Genomic DNA, 21,744 nt, shown 5'->3' with positions numbered 1-21,744 from the left:
GTCCATTACATAGTTCAAAAAAAGAGCCTTTTCTTCCTAGGCATTCTCTAGTTTTTTCATTGCAAAATAGCATTCTGAGAACTCATAAACATGGATTTCTTGAAGATACAAAGTAGGTCAGATAAATTTTCAAGACTCAAACTACCTTTTCTCTCTGCCCAAACATACGAGATTTGGGCTGACTGGAGGCTGCTGACTTTTTCTTCCTTGAGTATGGCTCTTCCTTTGGTCTATACCTTCCTTATCTCCCAAAGTTACTGTTAGCATTGTTTTTTCTCTCCTGTGAATTATGAACATTGGGGTAATACCAGGAATGTACCTTGCTATTTTATTTTTGAAGGTTTCTAGATTTTAGGCTTCTCCCCATTGTGGAAGGAGGAGGGATCTAAGAGTATGGACAACCTTCCATACTAGAATACTTCCATACTTCCAATAATAGAACCTTCACTTCAGGGGGTTAAGTGCCAGTGTGAGTACTATTTAATTCTTTTCTAAATTGGCTGTGCATTAAAGATACTTGAAATGTACTCAAGTATTATGATAGGGTATATGTTGAAGGCCTCTGCTGATTTATCTTTGTAACTGAGTATTCTAGCTATAGCTGCTTAGCTATGGGAAGGTATGTTTTTGTATGTTTTAACAAATATCAAGGGAAATTTCGAGGAATAAGAAAACTAGCGATAGGAGCTTTATTATAATGAAAAGAAATAATTAAATGGTACAGAATCTAAGTATTTCAGTACATAAAATCTTTTGATTATTGTAGGTCATTTGTGTTATACAGAGGTGCCTCTCAGAAGATGTTTAAATAATACAGCCTTTCAAGTCACTTGGAAGGGTAGAATGGTGTGCTTTCACACAACGTGTGCTCTCAGAGGTCTGGAATTATTGTTGGAGAATTTCATTCTCTTAGCTTAGTACAGGGGTAGGAGCAAGACAGGGATTTCATTAAGTGTAGTTTTCTCTGTTATTAATATGAAAATTTAAGGACAGAATTAAACTTTGAGGAGACTGTAAGACATTTCTTAAGCGAGAAAGCATATAGGAAATCAGGCAAATTGTAATGGTGTGTGTATCTGTGTGTGTGTATACATGTATATATGTATTTTTTTCTTTCTGTTATAGTGGTTGGCACTTATCATGGTTCTCAGGACCAGCCCCATCAAGTGACTGGTAACCACCAGCAGCCTCCTCAGCAGAACACTGGATTTCCACGTAGCAATCAGCCCTATTACAACAGTCGTGGTGTGTCTCGTGGAGGTTCCCGTGGTGCTAGAGGCTTGATGAACGGATACAGAGGACCTGCTAATGGATTCAGAGGTAAAGACAAAACCCCCCAAAAGAAAGTTCATATTTTCTGATTTGCACAGTATATAGAAATACGTCATGTTGTTTATGAAAAAATTGTATCTCTCTGCATTAGCTTCTTATGTACAGTGTAAACCAGTTTTTTTTTTTGTGTTGATAAGAGTTATTTAAGTTGGCAGAACTGGGACTAAGTATTTTGTATCTATTAAACCCATATCTACCACTGTCCTGTAAGGGATAGTGCTTTCTATAAATTACGAGACCTTATGGAGATTTGTTGTTTTTGTGTGTGTATGTGCAAGGATGGGTAACTAGTTTCATCTTCTAAGGCAATAGAGACAAATAGATCAGGGTAGGAAATTAGAAATTAGTTTGAATAACTAGCATGGCTTACAGGTTTCAGTTCTTCCTTGGTCAGTAGTGAGAAGGTAAAAACTCCTTAAGATAAAAAAATATATATATTCTTTTTCTTCTTGTCCTAAATTTTAGGAGGATATGATGGTTACCGCCCTTCATTCTCTACTAACACTCCAAACAGTGGTTATACACAATCTCAATTCAGTGCTCCCCGGGACTACTCTGGCTATCAGCGGGTAGGTGAAATTGTTTAAAAATATAAACCTGACCTAAGTACCGCAATGAAAGGGACTAATGTAGTTGCTTGACGAACTAGAATAAGTAATGTGGGGCTAATTTTGAACCTCTGTACAAGATACTTCTTTGTGGAGAATGATGACTTTTGCTTTCCTTAGCACTCAGTATAGGGATTCATTTAATAGAGTTTTATAAACACAATGATTTTTATGAGCAAAGAAGTGTATCTCGTTGATCTTGAAAATAAGAGAAGTACTACTACGGAATATCTTACAGCAATGCTATGTTTAAATGTCTAAAAGAATAACAGAATTTTGTATGCTATAAAAGACTGTAAGAATAGAGTAAGCATTAAAAATTACCTTTTCTTCAGTACTAACTAGCTTGTCTTTTAGGATGGATATCAGCAGAATTTCAAGCGAGGCTCTGGGCAGAGTGGACCACGGGGAGCCCCACGAGGTAATATTTTGTGGTGGTGATCCTAGCTCCTAAGTGGAGCTTCTGTTCTGGCCTTGGAAGAGCTGTTCATAGTCTGCATGTAGGTTACATGTTAGGAATACATTTATCATTTCCAGAGTTGTTGCTAGGGATTAAATGAAATGCTCTGTTTCTAAAACTTACCTTGAACCCAAATTTAATTTTTTGAATGATTATCCCTGTTACTATATAAACTGTCTTGAAAACTAGAACATTTCTCCTCCTCAGAAAGTGTTTTTCCAACTGCAAATTATTTTTCAGGTCCTAAAACCTGCTAAATGTTTTTAGGAAGTACTTAAACTGAAACATTTTTGTAAGACATTTTTGGAATGAGATTGAACATTTATATAAATTTATTATTCCTCTTTAATTTTTGAAACATGCTTATTATATTTTAGGGCCAGAAACCCTTTAATGGCCGGATAAGCCATAGTTACATTTAGAGAACCATTTAGAAGTGATAGAAAATTGAAATTTCAATGACTTTTGGGCCACTATTAGTGATATAAATGTCATTATTTCTGACTTTTAAACAAAGCCTCCAAATTCATAACCAACTTGCAGGACTATACTTAAAAATTACAGGTTTAAGAGTTTTTTGTTTTGTTTCTTAATATAGGAAACTACTTCCTATTTGGGTAGGAAGTCAATCTGTGTAACAATTAGAGGTAGCATTTCATACAATCTGAAGTTCTAAATGGTTCTCTGATTTGAGGGAAGTTGAATTGATTTCCTCTAGATATTGGCCATAATATGTATACAAATGTATATTAAGGAGGAATTACAAAATTCTTTAATTTCAATGCTAGTAGAAACTGGCCAGCAAAAAAGGTGCATTTTTTTTTTTTTAATTATGGATCACTTGGGAATTACTGACTTGAAGTATCAAAGGATATTTGCATGTGAATGTGGGTTATGTTCTTTCTCACCTTGTAGCATATTCAATGAAAGTTGAGTTGACTGGTAGCTAAAAATCTGTTTTAACAGCATGTAAAAAGTTACTTTATCTGTTACAACTCATTATACAATTTTGAATGTTATGTAGTTTCTTTATAACAGTTTAGGTAATAAGGTCTGTTTTTCATTCTGGTGCTTTTATTAATTTTGATAGTATGATGTTACCACTGAAATGTAAGCTAGCGTGTGTACTAGAATGTAAGCTCCACGAGAGCAGGTACTTTGTCTGTCTTCACTGCTGTATCTATTTCCAACGCCTGGTGACAGTGCCTGGCACATAGTAGGCACTCAATAAATACTTGTTGAATGAATGAATGAATGAGTACTGGTGGAATACTCCATTAGCTCTACTCTTCTTTTAACTAGAGAACATGAGCAAATTTGCGCATGACAACTTCCAGGACAGGTGAAACTTGAACACTGAAGAATTGACCTCTTAAACCTAATAATGTGACAAGCTGCCCACATGCTTCTTGACTTCACATGAAAATCTGCTTGAAGGCAAAACAAATAATATTTGAAAGAAAAACCAAATGCCATTTTTGTCTTCTAGGTCGTGGAGGGCCCCCAAGACCCAACAGAGGGATGCCGCAAATGAACACTCAGCAAGTGAATTAATCTGATTCACAGGATTATGTTTAATCGCCAAAAACACACTGGCCAGTGTACCATAATATGTTACCAGAAGAGTTATTATCTATTTGTTCTCCCTTTCAGGAAACTTATTGTAAAGGGACTGTTTTCATCCCATAAAGACAGGACTACAATTGTCAGCTTTATATTACCTGGATATGGAAGGAAACTATTTTTACTCTGCATGTTCTGTCCTAAGCGTCATCTTGAGCCTTGCACATGATACTCAGATTCCTCACCCTTGCTTAGGAGTAAAACATAATATACTTTAATGGGGTGATATCTCCATAGTTATTTGAAGTGGCTTGGATAAAGCAAGACTGACTTCTGACATTGGATAAAATCTACAAATCAGCCCTAGAGTCATTCAGTGGTAACTGACAAAACTAAAATATTTCCCTTGAAAGGAAGATGGAAGGAGTGGAGTGTGGTTTGGCAGAACAACTGCATTTCACAGCTTTTCCACTTAAATTGGAGCACTGAACATTTAGATGCATACTGAATTATGCATGGGCCCTAATCACACAGACAAGGCTGGTGCCAGCCTTAGGCTTGACACGGCACTGTTCACCCTCTGGCCAGACGACTGTGGTTCAAGACACATGTAAATTGCTTTTTAACAGCTGATACTGTATAAGACAAAGCCAAAATGCAAAATTAGGCTTTGATTGGCACTTTTCGAAAAATATGCAACAATTAAGGGATATAATCTGGATGGCCGCTTCTGTACTTAATGTGAAATATTTAGATACCTTTCAAACACTTAACAGTTTCTTTGACAATGAGTTTTGTAAGGATTGGTAGTAAATATCATTCCTTATGACGTACATTGTCTGTCACTAATCCTTGGATCTTGCTGTATTGTCACCTAAATTGGTACAGGTACTGATGAAAATCTAATGGATAATCATAACACTCTTGGTTACATGTTTTTCCTGCAGCCTGAAAGTTTTTATAAGAAAAAGACATCAAATGCCTGCTGCTGCCACCCTTTTAAATTGCTATCTTTTGAAAAGCACCAGTATGTGTTTTAGATTGATTTCCCTATTTTAGGGAAATGACAGTCAGTAGTTTCACTTCTGATGGTATAAGCAAACAAATAAAACATGTTTATAAAAGTTGTATCTTGAAACACTGGTGTTCAACAGTTAGCAGCTTATGTGGTTCACCCATGCAGTTTAGTGTTACAAATTTTATGGTTATCTCCAGCAGCTATTTCTACAGTACTTGCACTTAGCTTTTGTCTAACCCTAACTGAATTATCTGTTTCACATGGAGGTATTTATATTCAAAGTGGTGATCCCTCCCCTAGATGTATAGGGAGAGTCCCAAGCCTGATGACGGTGGACAGTTTAGTAATTTATGTGCGATGCTGAAATTTGTGCCAGCAGTTGGAGCACTAGTTGTGTGTGCCTGTGAACTTAATGCTGCTTGTTGTATCCCACTTTGACTTCATGGGAAATGAACCCCACCTTATATTAAGCAAAGGCTACTAAGTTAATGGTATTTTCTGTGCAGAAATTGAATTTAGTTTTCAGCCTTTAGCTAAGGACTTTTTCCAGTAGGTGCTCAGCTACTTAAACCCATAAAACTATTCTCAAACATTCATCATTAGACAACTGGAGTTTTTGCTGGTTTTGTAACCTTCTAAAATGGATAGGCTATTGAACATTCCACATTCAAAGTTTTGTAGGGTGGTGGGGAAGGGGGGAATCTTCAATGTTTATTTTAAAATAAAAGAAGTTCTTGACTTTTCTCATGTGTGGTTGTGGTACATCATATTGGAAGGGTTATCTGTTTACTTTTGCAAATAAGTATTTCTTCTGCTAGCACCTCCCCTTGTGTGCTTTAAATGACATCTGCCTGGGATGTACCACAACCATATGTTTGTTTTATTTTAGGCAGATAGATAAAATATTTGTGGTTTACTGGGTAATCCCTAGATGATGTGTGCTTACAATCTTTCTATATATAAAACTAACTTTGCTATCTGTGTAGAAAATAATTTCATGACATTTAAAATCCGAATTGAAATAAGTTCTTTATACAGTGGTCTCTCTGAATCAGTTCAGAGATGGGATGGGGGAGAAATGCTTTCTAGGTTTCAAACTTCTATGCATTAGTGCAGATGTTGTGAATGTGTAAAGATATTAGTAATTTGATTATTTCTATGTATGTTTTTAAAAGAATCGTTTGTTCTTTTTGAGATATTATACCTTTTTTTTGGCATTCTACCATTGTAGTCTAAACCTAAAACTTTTATGCCTCAATTTAGACTATATTTTTTAAAGGAGCACCTCTCTGTGGTGCAGAGAACTTTTTAAAAAGTCCCATTAAGATCTGAGTCTTGGTACTAAGTGTTCTGTATAATTTGTGGATGCTTGATGCTTGTCCTCCCTGCAGGAGGCCTTGCGTGGGCAAATGCATATTCTAGCAGAGTTGAAAAGAGATGGTTGTCACATGTGGCACTGTGGCTTGGTATAGCAAGATGCCATATATAAAGTACTTTCATTTAAATGCACAGTATCAATCATCTCATGTGGATAATGAGACTTCTGTTTTAAAGCTTTACAGTGTCATTGATTACCTTGGCTAGGGCAATTTTATTTTCAGATCTTAATATCCCTAAAGAATATTATTGAAAGAGGTTTTCTGATCATCGTTATCTTCATATTAAAACAAAATCCGTTAAGTATTTTTAATCAGCTAGCTTCTGCTGTTCTTTAACCTCCTATGTATATATATATATATATATGACTCCGTGATGTGGGAGACGTCACTTAGAGACATGAGAATGTGTATTTATTCTCAGAAAGTTAATTAACAGATGTTCTGTTAACAACCAGTTCATAAAATGTAGAAAGTAGTTGAATATTCAGCCTCCTAAGTGTCTTAGGAAATTTGTATTGTTCATTATATTTTCAATAATATATCTTAGGGGGAATTGGATACAGGTAAGCACAAAGTTAAAACCCATCGTTTCATCTCATCTGAGTTTCTGAATCTCATCCCATTTGAGTTCTTATTAAGCACTCTTTGAAGTTTTATTGACTGTAAGTTATATTAAAAAATCAGTATTGCTCTTAAGCTTATTATCCCTTCTAAAGAGTTAATGGGGGGAGGGAAAACCCTCAGGAATATGAAAATAATTTGTTAAGGCTCATTCTATACCCTTTCCCATTTTGAATTCTACAAATATACTGGAAAAGACTAGTGAATGTTTTAAATTACATTAGATTAAATCATATTAAAACCTGATACCTTAATTGTCCTTGAGTGAAGTTTGCTTTAGTTGTTTATACCACTGAGCAAAGCTCTAAGTGAAGAAGTGCTACTTGTGAGAAGAGAGGAAAAACCTTAAATTTCTGTTAGCCTCACCTTGTTAGACTACTACAATTCTTCTCAATTGGGATCGTAATACCTTAAACAGTGGTTCTGAAGCCTAATCCAGTCTCATGCAGAAGACTGGCTCCTTGAGTATGTAAGTAGTGAAAGATAACCTGATTCAGTGAAGGCAGTTTTTACTGTTCTTTTAGTACTGGTTTTCTTTAAGTACTGTATTTAGATGAGGGAGTCACTGTATTAAGTCAGTACACCAAAGCTTCATTCAGCAAATTTGGGTCCTCTTTGCCAGGTCACCATTCCAAGCACTAAGCATTCAGTGGTGATAGAATCGCTGGTTCCTGCTCTCATCAATCTGATCAAAGATGTTGATGTGATGATACTAAAATACAGCAAAAGCCATGATGCAGCAACATGGTTGATGATAGATATTAAGGCTGTGATAGGATATGACCTAGTCAAAATGATCAGGAAAGACATTTTTGATGTGAATAGTTAAGACTTGAAGGATGAGGAGTAGTAAACTGGTAAAGAACGGGAGAGAACTGCATGTCCAAGTCCAATCGCCAGTGACTGAGAAACTGGCTAGAGTGAAGTATAGGTTTGATAGAGCTAGAGAGGCTGAAGCAACAGGTAAGGACTACTCAGAACAGCTTTGTGGTTCTATTCCATGGTAAGTTTTGTTTCTTGGGAGTTGGAAACCAGTAAGTTTTAAGCTGTGTGTATAGTGGTTGGGATTGGGGGAGGAGAGGATGGTGGGTCACCTAATAAAATTGCCATTTAGTATCACTCAAGGCAGGGGATTTCCTGGCAGTCCAGTGGCAAAAGCAAAGACGACAGTGTTGAGAGCAAAATACTACGGTGCAAGAGATGATTTGGTGTAGCCCGTGTAAGAAACGATTACAACAAAGTGCAGGGTGGTTGTGAATGGGTTCTGCACATTTCTATCTAACTGGCCACTGCTCAGTATCCTTTACTGAGTTTTCCAGGACTTGGTTGCAGACTCCATCTCTAGCAAACATTCTTCCCTAGTTGATCTTAACCAATCCCATTACTGACTACAGTCATCATTTTAGTCACTCTGAAGTATTTCTAGGTCCCAAACTCCCTCAAACACACCCAAACTTCATGTCTCGATTTTGAATGTCATGAGTATTTCAGATTTATCTGTTCATGGACGTATATCCAGTGGCTCAGGGCAAATACCTTGGATATCATTGGTTTCCTTTCATACCTTGTATCTATAGTCCTTAAGCAAATGCATATGATTCTACCTTAAAAATAGGATATGTCCTAAGTCAGCGAGCACTTGTGACCACCACCACTATCAGAACAGGTAACAATAGTAGCTTATGATGGTTCTGTTTCTACTCTTGCTCTCCTGTAGTATAGTTTTCTTGCATAGCAGTCAGATTGAGCCTTAGAGGGCAAATCAGGTTTTGTCACTTCCCTGTTATTCAGACTCCAGTTTCCCTAGAAACCATGCCACACTTAGAATCCTAAATCTGGTCCATGTGCCTAATGTGTCAGGCCTAATTTCCTACCGTTTTCTATCTTGGTTACTGTACTCTGGCCACACTGAACGCTTTGCTGAGCCTTTCACCATCCTGGAAACTTCATGTGTGGAAAGCTTTCCACTCAACTGTTTAAAAGCTCATTCTCTTTAAGGTCTTTGCTCCAGGTCACCATTTCACAGTCCTTCCATGTCTTCTGTGTGTGTTAGTTTTTAGTCACTGGATACTTTTTCCTGATCACCTTTTTCTTACCTAGACTATGTTAAACTTCAAGAGGGATAGGAAAATTTTGATCACTTTCATCTCGTCTAGCATATTGACATTTTGTTGAGGGAATTATGAAATTATGGTTGTTGGACCTCATGGATGGTGCTGATTAGGTTTGTAGCTACAGAATTACATTTTGATTTGACGGAGTTTAAGGTAGAAAGGGAAATTAGTTTGGCTGATAGAGGCATCAGAGAAAAGTCGAGCAGAATGTGTTTAATTCAACCTTCTGGCCCCCAAATTCATGACTATATATGGCCTTTTAAGTGAACTGCTTGACAGTTCGCTTGGGGGTGGGGTAGAGGGAAGTAACCAAACAGCAGAACCCTAGAGCTGGTTTTCATAAGAACTCCAGCGTTTGACAGCCAGGTACAGGCCTAAAGAGCCTGCGAAGTACAGCGGCAATAATGTTGGGTAGAAAACTTACGGACTCCCAGACAAATCTACGAGGTCATGACAGGATGAGAAGGGTCAAGTGAGCTGAACGAGAAAGGTCTGCTGATTGAGACTCCCTCTCTTGTCACATTAGGACGTTATTTAAAATAAGAGGACTCCAAATTATGCGCACATCTTGGGAGCCAGTCATCTCGCATAACCAGGCTAACACTCAAAACCTAGGCCTGTCTGGGAACCCGAGCTAGCTCCACGCAGTGACAGTCCATGCGGGTGCGAACATCTACTTATTCTGCCCTCCGTAGCCACGGTATCTTAATTCTGACCTGAAGAGGCAAACGACACTCCCAGCACCACTGCTAAAGCCCGCGGAGACAAACCATACAGCCGCGGTTGCTACAGCTCCGCCCCGCGAGCTCGGACGTCATCACTCAGCGACCGGGTTGAAAAGGTCCCTTCTCGCCGTCGCCGCTCCTTTAGTGCGCCGGCGCACGCCCCGCCTTCAAGCGCCCGAGCGAGACGCGCGTCGCGGAGGGGTGATCTGTGAGAGCCGGCGGCCAGGCATCCGCTAGGTTGCGCCCGCCTCTTCCGCAAAAGTTCGGTGTCCCCACGTGCTTCCGCTTTGCTGCTGGCTGGAGTCCGCCGGGCTCGGGGCGCAGGTATCCTTCACGGGATGGCTGGGGGCGGGTGCCGAGGTCGGCGTCGGCGTCCTTTTTGGGCCCGATGAGACTGGCTCCAGGACGAAGGCTTTGCGTTAGTGCTGGTGCCCGACACATGCCGACTGCCGCTCCATCACGACTGCCGCCTCATCCGGGTGCTCGCAGAGGGTCCTGTCATCTAAGCGCTCTTGGGGGTTGCGTGACTTGATCGCTTCCCTCTAGGGGCTATAGTTGGGGTGGAGTGGGGTAGGTTGAGTGGGTGAGTGACAACACTTTTGGTTTCCGCGGAGCTTGTCCACAGTTCCTGATGGCAGCACCTGGCATTGAACAGAAACAATCTCATTTCATCCAGATCCTCCCAAGCTGGTAGCTACATCACTATGCTCATTCGTTTATACTCTGTATTCAGCAGGAACACTCAGGACTTTATTTTGTTTACCAGTGCACCTAGAATGATGCCTGGCGCATAGATAATATGTATATTTGTTTGACTGATAAATGAATACTGAAAAATAACTATCTTTCTCTGCCATCAAGGCCTTCCTCATCCATTAAGCCTTCCTTAGCAACTGCAGCCCACAGTAATCTCAGACTTTCACCTGTCTGTAACAATTAGTTTTACATCTAATTTTATCTGTCTTTAGGCAGATTATCCCTCATTTCTTTCTCTTAAATATTTTCTCTAAGGAAAATGAAAACTCTTTGAAGTCAGGACTTTATTTGGTACTACTTCGGGGACTCCCACAGTAACTAGAACAAAAAGCAATAATTGGTTGTTGGTTGGTGGTGGGGTTTTTTTGTGTGGCTGGCAACTGAGCTCACAAGCTGGTTGGTGAACTGGAAACAGTTCATACTTTGAAATCAGGAGGGCGCCTGAACGTGAATCATGTCTCCCATCATTTTTCTTCCTTGGTGGTATTTGAGTATTTATACTGGGTCCTTTCTTCATAAAATAAGAGCCATTGGTTGTGACATAGTGTTTTACAGTAAGAAAGAACTGCTAAAATCCATGTTTGGATTGAGAGTTTAGGAAGACAGTACAGGGTTAAGTTTCAGTTAATGAGCTTTGTGTGTAGAATGCAGCTAACACTGGAGAATCTAAGTAACATGTCATTTCTATTTTTAATTGTAGAAACATAATTGATATTTCTGGTGTTTTTTGGTGTGTCTATTATGGTAATGATGCAATGTTCTATCATATGTAATCACAATAACTTGAAATCTCTTTGTACAGGCTTAGGTATAGTTTTCCTTCCCCTGAGGAAGCAATTGTACACATTCCATCATAGTAATATTCATTGATTTCTTTTTCTGATTTTGTTAGTAATATATGTTAATTAGGAAAAAAAAAACAAACTCAAACTCCCCAAAAGAACAAAATAAGAATCATCCGTTATCTCACTGTCCATTAATAACTACATTTCAGTTTTTTTTAAAAATGTGTGTATAAGATATATACATATACATATCTTGCTGTGTTATCCTCTAATAAGCATCTACATCCATATCCTTAGATGAATCTTGAAAGTGATTTTGAACAAATATTTTTGAAAACTTCCTTATTTTCCCCTGGATATATCATAGGTTTTAATTCTTTTTTTTTTTTTTTTTAAACATTATTTCTGATTTTTAAAAAACTCCTCCAGAGGGGTGTGAATTATAGCTTTCCATGCCTATGGGAACATTTTCTTCACCTTTCAAGCCTAAGTGAAGTGAAAGTTGCTCAGTCGTGTCCAACTCTTTGCCACCCCATGGACTTTGGCAGTCCATGGAATTCTCTAGGTCAGAATACTGGAGTGGGTAGCCTTTCCCTTCTGCAGGGGATCTTCCCAACCCAGGGATCAAACTCAGGTCTCCTGCATTGCAGGCGGATTCTTTACCAGCTGAGCCATGAGGGAAGCCCAGGAATACTGGAGTGGGTAGCCTAACCCTTCTCCAGCGGATCTTCTGGACCCAGGAATCGAACCTGGGTTTCCTGCATTGCAGGAGGACTCTTTACCTACTGAGCTATCAGGGAAGCCCAAGGGGACATACCCTAGGTCAACTATTTGGTAATGTTTTTAAGCTAAATCTTAAATGGCTTATTATTAAGACTATCAAAACAGCTATTTCAAAACAATGTTATCAGAATGTCCTTAGCATTGTGATTAAGATTAAAAGCATGAAAATGTACAAAAGATACATAGCAAAGTCACACAGTTCTTTTAATCTATACATTTCTTGAGGTATTTTTAGAAGTTCTGTTTCCTGAATTTTTCTTCCTTCATCTCTTTTTTTTCTGAGCCTCAGTCATGCTGTGATGGAGTCAGATTACATGTTCGCAGTTCAGTCGTGTCCGACTCTGTGTGACCGCATAGACGGCAGCCCACCAGGCTCCGCCGTCCTTGGGATTCTCCAGGCAAGAACACTGGAGTGGGTTGCCATTTCCTTCTCCAATGCATGAAAGTGAAAAATGAAAGTGAAGTCGCTCAGTCGTGCCCGACTCTTAGTGACCCCATGGACTGCAGCCTACCAGGCTCCTCCATCCATGGGATTTTCCAGGCAAGAGTACTGGAGTGGGGTGCCATTGCCTTCTCCGGTTACAAGCTTAAGTTTCCTAATATAAAAAACGAGGCTGATGTCTTCCCTAGGGAGCTGTTTGAGGGTTAAAAAAATAATACTTTTAAATGTGTGTAGTTCAGCTCCTATCCCACAGGAGGCAGCCAGCTAATGGTTTTCACCCAGAACCTGGATGTTCATGTCCAGTCGTGTTTCCTTTCCTTCTGTTTTAGTGATAATTTTTCACCATGCATCGGAAGAAAGTGGATAACCGAATCCGGATTCTCATTGAGAACGGGGTAGCTGAGCGGCAAAGGTCTCTTTTTGTTGTGGTTGGAGATCGAGGGAAGGATCAGGTAAGACCTGGTAAATGCTTCCTGGCTTTGTGTCCTGTTCCGGAGAGTCAGCATGTTATGGACCATCTGGGGTTTTACACATAATGACATTAAGGTCTCTTTGGTTTTCTTTAAGTGAACTGCCTAGTGGGAACATTCCTTTGTTTCTTGAAAGTGATGAATACTCAGTATTTAGAGTTATTAGCAGATAGGTTAACAGCTTTTGATACTGAGCACAAGAGTAAGTGTATGTGATCTGGTTTCTAGTCCCAACCTGGGTGCTGCTTGCCTTGTGGTCTTGGGCCTGGCCATCCCAGAGGTCTCTTTTGTCCTTAAGATTCTGTGGCTTTTTTCTTGGCAGGTAGTCATACTCCATCACATGTTGTCCAAAGCAACTGTGAAAGCTCGGCCTTCGGTGCTGTGGTGCTATAAGAAAGAGCTGGGCTTTAGCAGGTAAGTCATGTCCCTTTTGAGTGTCCCATCCCATTTCCCATCCTTAGTTAAATGCCAGGAAATGATTCTTTGACCTAGGTTTTAAGGGATTGTTAGTAAAGGTGCTGTCTCTGAGGACACTTCCCAGTAGAGAAAATAATAGAACTGATGTTCATTCTTCATTCCTGACAATAAATTTCAAAATCTTTTCATGCTTTTTTATGTTCCCAGCCCAGTTCCTTGCTTTCTGCATGCCATTTTTCTTCCTAGTTTTCTTGGCTGATCGAGCTCATCTAATAATGCTGGTTCCACCTGATGCCTAATGCAGCAGCTTTTCTCTTCTTTTCAGAGCTCTTCTCCTAGTCTGCTGTCTGACAATTGGCTAGTTTTTTTTTTTTTATTGTTGAACTTAAGACTTCTTATAGTAAATATGAGACCTCTAACACAAACATACTTAGGCACAAATGGGATCTGTTGAAGTACAGTTGTCCCTTGAACAGTGTGGGTTTGAACTGCAGGACTCCACTTACATGTGGATGTGTTTAGTACTCTGTGGTCTGTGGTTGGTTGAATTCTCTGATACAGAGGAGCTATGGTTACAGAGGGGCCAACTCTAAGTCAGACATAGGTTAACCCTCAGTTTTTTCAAGGGTCAGCAGTATTCGGGTTAGCTCCTGAAGCCTACAGGGGTGAGATTTCAGCTTTGCCTTGGGGGTGGTGAACAGCCGCAGTGCTGACACCCTGGTCCTTGCCCTGTCCCCCGTCTTCGTGTCATCCCTCGTATCTGCTCTATTCTTTCCCACTTCGGGACAGCTCTCTGCCTTCTGTGGTCCCCATTGCAGAAATTGCCCTTGAGGTTTACATGGTTTGGGTTCAACAACACAGAAATCCATCTTTCTCCCAAATTCTTTTGGAAAGATATCCAGCCCTGGGCCAGAGGCAATGGGGTGGGCCACCGAGTAGGAGCCTGGCAGTTCTACCTACGCCCGTGTGTGGGGAGGAGTTTGGGGTGCGGGGTGCTGATCCTTGGCAGATACCCCACTATAGCACCACCTCAGAAACGCTCTCCTTTTACTCCGACCACCTTCCTAAGCGCTTCCCTCTCTCTGCTCTCATCTCCCCCCACAACCCGTTCACCTGTGTGGTTCTGTCCTTGGGCCTCTTCCCCCTCCATTATCCCCAGATGTAAAGCTTGTCTCTGGGGTGGACTCCGAGGGTGCGTCTCCAGCCCCGGCTGCTCTCTGCTCCGGTGAAACCCCCTGCCTTTGCCCCTGCTCCCTCCTCCACTTGGGGTGCCACTTCCACCTCTCTGTACTCACCTGCTGAGGTGCTCCCTTCGGGTGCGCCCCTTTGTTCAGGGCCTGTGTCCTGCGGGAAGCTCTTCCTAAGGCCCTCAGACTTAGTGCGGCCCTGCTGCCCTCTTTAGCCCTTGTCTCTTTGTACAGTGCTTGGCGCCTTACCTTCTCTCTCCCTCAAGATGTGATCACTTGCCCACTGGTAAGTAAGTTCATTTAGCGAGGAGGCCTCTCCTGCTTATCTTTATATTTTCATATTTTCAAAGGATCTGCCATGTTTTACTAGGTGCTCAGTTACTATTTGTTGAGTGTATTGTTAACAGGCTCTAACATTTTAATTTTACTTAAGTACCAAAGGCTATATTTGATTAGTTCTTATCCTTTGGTCTTTAAGAGACTTGATTCTGCTTAAAGGAAACTAGATTTTGAATTAGATAGTTTTGCTTTAAAAACATTACAAAAGCTTTATTGTAAGAATATGAAAAATACAGAAAAATCTTAAAGGTGAAAATAAAAAGCACCATATTTTCAATACTTAGGCATTGTTAGCATTTAGCTGGATATGCAGTATGTATTTTTAAGCCATAATTGGTATATTCTTTCATAATTGGGCAGGTAACCATTTTTAATACAGATTGAGAATAAGGCCTGTTGCCTCTCAGCAGAATTTTAAGTTTCTGGTGCTCTGATTCTCATTGCTGTACACTTGGTAAATGTCAGAATGGCAATTCAGGGTATTCTGGGCAGATTTGCCTTTGAACTTAACCCACCTGATCTCACTTTTAAAAAAAATCCCTCCTGTGCCTCTTGTAGCTCTCCCAGCCCTGTCTAGATGTGGCAGAGCATCAGGTTAAAGCTGATGCTAAGTCACAGGCTGAGGAACTGGAGGCCCAGGGGGAAGAAGGCCTTGGCCTTCCTCTTCAGTTAGAAAGCTGTGATAAAATTTTGGTCTGCTGTACCCCTTGGTTCTGGAGTTTTCTTGTTCTCTGTTTTCTCTGAAAGAAAGAGTTGGGACTTCCCTGGCGGTCCAGTGGTTAAGACTTTGTCTTCTAGTGCAAGGGCTGGGGGTTCACAGCCCGTGGTCCAGCAGCTAGGATCCCATGTGCCTGGAGGCCAAAAAAAACAAAATGTAAAGCAGAAGCGGTATTGTAACCGATTCAGTAAAGACTTTAAAAACGGTCCACAGCAGAAAAAGTCTTAAAGAAGTTAACTGACACTTGGGTATTAAGAGATGTTTAGGATGAGAGAGAAGTTCAGGGATGTCTAGGAGATGTCCAGATTCCACTCTAACTCATGTATCCTCTGTCGGTGTTGTCTTAGATTAGAACTGCCCTTGAGGACTTGATCCAACCACCTGGGAAGGAAGTGGATGAATTCATTTAGGAAAAATGAATAAAGTAACCCACCATCATGATGCCTCTCCGGTTCTCTGGGAAGGAGTGCCATGAAATTGAAGCATTGGCTTGAGACTGAGATAATGAGTCCACCAGGGTTTAGGTTCAAGCTCTGGCTAAATGTGGGGTTTAGGGACTCCCATTACCCTTCTTGTTAAGTGAAGTATCAAAATGGCAGGGTTCACAAACAGACTTATACTATCCTCCTCTGAAGCCCTTCTCTTCTAATGCTTCTCCAGTTTTGTTTTATTTTTTTTAGCTTTAAAGCAAGGGAATTCGCCCTACAATTTCCAAGTTCCCTTCTAGCTCTGAAAGTCTTAAGTGGGGGATTGTTGAGTCTATTCCCCTCTCCCAACTCTAGCCTCTCCAGTTAACTGACTCTCATGGGGTTGGGGGTGGGGTGGGGTGATTACAGTCATCGGAAGAAAAGAATGCGACAGCTGCAGAAAAAAATAAAGAACGGGACGCTGAACATAAAGCAAGATGACCCCTTTGAGCTCTTCGTAGCTGCCACCAACATTCGCTACTGCTACTACAGCGAGACCCACAAGATCCTGGGCAACACGTTTGGCATGTGTGTTCTCCAGGTGGGTGACTTCCCCAGCCCGCAACCGGGGGCAGAGCACTGAGGGGTGCTCGGGCCGCCTGGTGACCCACGAGAACAGATGGACAGAGAGGAGAGAAGATGCCTGTGTATTCTCCTTCCCCCAGAATTTATCATTTTCCCAAGGAACTTGGTAACTCACCACCATAAAAAGAGCATTTGTGTCTAAAGCAGCACTTGTCCAGAGATACCCAGACTGGTCGTGACGCTCCGTCACACCTGGGTCTAACCAGCTTGATAGAGCACAGAACTTTGCATGACCCTAGAACCCCAGACCTTGTTAGAACCAACTGAAGGCTTTTATTAGAACTTATTGTCTTCTTAGAACTAACTGAAGACCAGACAGGAGTCAGACTTGTTTTAATTCACTGGGTACAGACCTGAGCACTCTTATATCCTATCCAAAGTGCTTGACTGAACAACCAGCCCCCACAATCAACCGTCTAATTCTTAAACTCCCCTCACTCCACCCCCCCACCCCCAACCCCCCGCAGAAAACTCTGGTGAGTTTCTTCACTGGCATATATTTTCTCTTGCCTGGCAAGTTCATATTGTTTCACATTTTTGTTTTGAGCTCTGGTGGTCTTTGTTTTATTCTTTGATTTTTTGACACCGGTGATTTCATCCATTGCCCCCTCTCCTGCCCCCGAAAGAAAACATTCAAGCACAAATCTCCACATTTAAGCTCAGGTTCCCACTGTTTCATCATGTATTTATTATATGCATGCACTGCTATAATTACATGTATTATAAAACATACCTTATAAAACATAAATTAAGAAATGAGATGGGAAATTCTGAATAGAAGTTCTGGTTTTTCTTTCTGCAGTCCAGTGGGTTGTCCATGCATTGCTGGGTTACATCCCACCTTGGAGGCTGAGGAGAGCGTTTTGCCTGTTCTCACCCCATACTGACTGCTAGGGAGTTGCTTCTGCTCACCAGTTACCAGATGCAATGATGATGGCTCCTTTAGGCAGTGGCTCCCCCGTGTGGTACAGTAGAGTTTTGTCAGTTTCCACCTATGAACATAGCAGAAAATGAATGTGAGCTATTTCTGAAATTCATGTGAGAATTAATGAAGACTGGAGAACTTCTTTCCAAATAAGATTTTATCAGGGATGATGGGAAACACTTTGACATATAAAACCAGATACACTTGTTCTAAATAAGTCCTAAATAAGCACTGTGTGTGTGTATGGGGGTCCTGGTGAGTTGGTAGGGGGTATTATCTTGAGTTTGTACTCTAAAGCCTTCTTTGCCTCCTGGTTAAGCTTTCCCGCCATGCTCTTTGCATCATCAGCTAGTTCTAAGGTCTCCTCCTTCCAGGATTTTGAAGCTTTGACTCCAAATTTGCTGGCCAGGACTGTAGAAACAGTGGAAGGCGGTGGGTTGGTGGTTGTCCTCTTGCGGACCATGAACTCACTCAAGCAGTTGTACACAATGACCATGGTAAGTCCCTGCTTTTTTAAACTTGATTATGGGGGTTCAAGTTAATCTGTGTTTTTCTTTCTTTTAAGAATTCTTACTGAGCAACTCTAGTGGACAGTCAGCATCATCTCTGGGCTGGGAGCTCTTTAACTGCAACTAAGGAAAAAGTGACTGCAGAGATGTCTCACTGGCCCTGGGTCTGCTGGGGAATGTGAATTGTGCCTTTGCTCTCAGGCATTTGCAAATATTACACCCGCGAGATGCAGATAGGATGCGGCTGTTGTGTAGTTAAATTTCTGAAGTAGTATTCCACAGAGAGCCACGCCAGGGCCTGCACTTGTGTACTGCGGAAAGGGGACCATGTCCTGACGTCCTCCCCTGCCCTCTCCTTGGTAGGTGATGAAGGAACACTGCCATTCCACTCCCAGGTTGGCAGAAACTTCGACTCCAAGTGGTGGGGTGGGGGGAGTATTTTCTGCCCAAGCTTTGGACCTGGCTGTAAGTGAGGAAAGTGTCCCCCTGGATGCACAGCTGGTCTCTGACTCATCGGCTCTGCCACGTGGGTGTCGTGTTCTGCGCGGCAGGTTTTGAATCATGTCCATGGCCAGCTGCTCGGGAACTGTTAGGATTTGCCTCGGGGTTTCATGAGCTGCCTTCATCTGGTGAAATGGGCTTTCCTCAGATCTAGAGCCCACTTCTTGTCACCTTTCCCCACCACCGCTTCTCCTCACCCCAGCCCCTCTGGCCTCCTCAGAGGTCCTCAGATGTCCTCTCCCCTCATCACACTCTCACCCGAGGCCCTTCCCACTGGCTTTTCTCACGGGAATGTCTGCTGGCTCACTTCCTCACTGCAGTGCAGTCCCTGCTGAGATTCCACCTCCTTAGCATGGCCCTCTCTCTCACCCCCTGTAGAATATGTGTTTCTCCCATCACTCCTCAGCCTGTTTTATTTTTCTTCAAAGCATGTTACAGACCTCTAAAGTCAGACTGTACTTGCTTATCATCTGGCTTCCTGTGCTAGTCTCCAGACTTCATGGGAGCAGGGACTCAGTTTTCCTCCCTGGTATATTCCTCGACCCTGGAAGAGTACCTGGCCTTTAGTAAGCCCTCCTTAAAATATCTGTGAACAAAGGTGTCTCTTTATTCTCCCCCTGCTCTTACTTGGCCGCCTGCTTACCACCTCAGAGGGCCTTCCCTCACTACCCTGTGTGAGGAGTCCCCCTTCCCACCCCACCCCATTAGCTGTCACTATGCTCTGTTTCTCATTCGTAGCATTTGCCAAAATTTCTATTGACTTGTCTCCATCCAACCATTTCATGATAAGCTTCATGAGAGTAGGGGTCATGCTTTACCAAACTCCAGTGTGTACCCCTCATGTCTGGTGTTGGCATGTGCATTTTGTTGAGCAAATGAATATATTTTGAGATGCTAGATAAAATGTGGGAAAAGCTAAAGATAAAGTGAGGGGATGTTTGTTGTGATGAGAAACACTGCATTTAGCGTCTGATTCAAGCTCCAGCAAATTGCATTCAGCCAGGTTAGCACAGCAGGTTAGGTGGGAATGGATTTTGATTGTAGCAGCATCGCTGGTGCCTCTTATCCCAGGGTTGCTTGCTGAAACTTCTTCACATCTGGACGCTGAGCCTCAGTGCCATTAGCCTCTACTAATGGGCGTTGTCTCTCTTAGGACGTGCATTCGAGATACAGGACAGAGGCCCATCAGGATGTGGTGGGAAGATTTAATGAGAGGTTGGTCTGAACACATTTTCCACTTCCTCACCTGTGGGAGACATGGGGGTTGGGGGGTGGGCGCGTTTTTGTCTTGGATGTGGCTGAAAGCCATGCTGTATGTGAGGGAGGGTGGTACAGGAGCCCCAGACGGTGAGGTCCCCAATCACAGCGGTAGTCGTGCAGCTCACTGGAAGCAGTAGAGTGAGTGGAAGGCTGGGGCCTGGATTCTGTCTTGCTTCTGGCCCTCACCAAGTCGCTGTCCACTCTGGCTTTTCGCCTGTGCAGCTGTCAGAGAGGTAATCTGTCTGGATCCTGTTTCCCCAGATGTGTTTCACAGAACACTGGTGTTTAAGAGGGATCTTATGACAAAAGGGTTTTCTAGCCCACTATGTCTAGGAAATGGCTGATACAGTTTTTCCTTTCTGAAGAATCATGTGAGCCTGTTGTAGCCTCTGAAAAGTCTCACAGCACGAGGGACCCCAGTTTATTTGACCCAGAGCCCCGTTTAGGGAATACCAGTTAGCAACTTTTGACAGCTTTAAGAAGGAATAAGCCATGGTCTAGAGCATTGGTTCTCAACCTGAGCAGTCTTGCCCTTGGGGAGACTTGGCAGTATCTGGAGACACTTGGATAGTGGGACCTGGCTGGGCGGGGCGGGGTGGGGGGTGTTGGAAGGTACAGGCCAGTGATGCTGCTAAAAAGCTGAAAGGGGGCCAAAAAGCACCACCACCACCCCCTAAGAAAAGTGGTCTGGGCCACAGTGTCAGTACTACTGCAGTTTAGGAATTGGTCTGGGGGAATTGTGGGGCCTCGTTTCAACCCCTCTGAAGCTGCTCAGTGGAAGGTGCGGGTCTGGAAGTCACCCGGTGCTGCCGGATGGGAGTGAAGCCCTTGAAAGTAGAGCAGGAGGCCCTTTTCTTGCAGCTGTGGATTTTACAGCCAAACATGTTTTTCTACACGCAAAAATGTTTGTGCACTACAGCTAAAGGGAGCTGTCCTCTCCACCCTTTTCTTTGTTTTTCCCTCACTGTGGCAGAAGGGTGTCCATTTGTGTGTGTGTGTTTGCCTCTGTGGTTGGTGAGAATACATGGGGTGGCTTTGGGGTTCCCAGCTCAAGGAGACAGTACTAAAGGGTGAACCTGGAGGATGTGGGAAGGGCCAGGGGACCCGGAGCTGAGGGGCTCTGCACAGAAAGAGCACTCATAATCAGTCTCTCGAGAGAGCTCCCTGTAACTGGTCTCCTCTGCGTAGCATGTTCAGGTGCCTTGTAAAGGAGGCAGGAATCATCCAGCCCTGTTCTACAGACGATGGTGTAGAGACGTGGGCTGGATAATTTTCCTAAAGAAAAGCCCTTCCTTGTCGTGTTGACATTGCTCCCAGCACCTCACAACGGTGGTTTTGTTCCTCAGGTTTATTCTTTCTCTGGCCTCGTGTAAGAAGTGTCTTGTCATCGATGACCAGCTCAACATCCTGCCCATCTCCTCCCACGCCGCCAGCATTGAGGCCCTGCCTCCCCAGACGCCGGTGAGCTGCCAGGGCCCGGGAATCTGGGGGAGGCTGTGTTTCCTGGCGGACTCTCCGACGGCAGCGGTGAACCTTCTCCTCCTCCTCTCTGGCAGGATGAGAGTCTCGGTCCCTCTGATCTGGAGCTGAAGGAGCTGAAGGAGAGCTTGCAGGACACCCAGCCTGTGGGCGTGTTGGTGGACTGCTGCAAGACCCTCGACCAGGTGACATGTGTTCGGAACACCCCCATCCCTGTCTGAAGCACACAGAGGGAAAAGACAGTGAGCAGAGAACAGAAGCCAAGTTAGGATGAGGCTTGGCTGCTCTGTGGGGCAGGGCC

At 42.6% G+C, this 21,744-nt stretch overlaps 2 protein-coding genes across 3 annotated transcripts in view; both read left to right on the top strand.

Moving 5' to 3' along the window:
• CAPRIN1 (cell cycle associated protein 1) overlaps positions 1–5,724 on the top strand; it is a 36,489-nt gene extending 30,765 nt beyond the window's left edge. Inside the window, exons 16-19 of the mRNA XM_070383576.1 lie at positions 1,126–1,320; positions 1,798–1,901; positions 2,298–2,361; positions 3,890–5,724. Coding sequence (XP_070239677.1) covers positions 1,126–1,320; positions 1,798–1,901; positions 2,298–2,361; positions 3,890–3,954 — 428 coding nt within the window. The 3' untranslated portion in view covers positions 3,955–5,724. The remainder of the gene's footprint in view (positions 1–1,125; positions 1,321–1,797; positions 1,902–2,297; positions 2,362–3,889) is intronic.
• A 4,246-nt stretch (positions 5,725–9,970) lies between these two features.
• Positions 9,971–21,744, top strand: part of NAT10 (N-acetyltransferase 10) — a 38,916-nt gene continuing 27,142 nt past the window's right edge. The window contains exons 1-9 of one of the 2 annotated variants that reach the window (XM_070383575.1): positions 9,971–10,144; positions 12,428–12,542; positions 12,916–13,038; positions 13,379–13,470; positions 16,554–16,725; positions 18,069–18,191; positions 19,858–19,919; positions 21,311–21,425; positions 21,521–21,628. In XM_070383575.1, coding sequence (XP_070239676.1) covers positions 12,931–13,038; positions 13,379–13,470; positions 16,554–16,725; positions 18,069–18,191; positions 19,858–19,919; positions 21,311–21,425; positions 21,521–21,628 — 780 coding nt within the window. In that variant the 5' untranslated portion in view covers positions 9,971–10,144; positions 12,428–12,542; positions 12,916–12,930. The remainder of the gene's footprint in view (positions 10,145–12,427; positions 12,543–12,915; positions 13,039–13,378; positions 13,471–16,553; positions 16,726–18,068; positions 18,192–19,857; positions 19,920–21,310; positions 21,426–21,520; positions 21,629–21,744) is intronic. The other variant, XM_070383574.1, reaches the window with a different exon arrangement.

The sequence above is a fragment of the Bos mutus genome, chromosome 15 (assembly GCF_027580195.1).
Source record: "Bos mutus isolate GX-2022 chromosome 15, NWIPB_WYAK_1.1, whole genome shotgun sequence".
In the NCBI taxonomy this organism is placed as follows: Eukaryota; Metazoa; Chordata; class Mammalia; order Artiodactyla; family Bovidae; genus Bos; species Bos mutus.
Note: the sequence above shows the minus strand (reverse complement) of the source record. Positions and strands in the feature narration are given on the sequence as shown.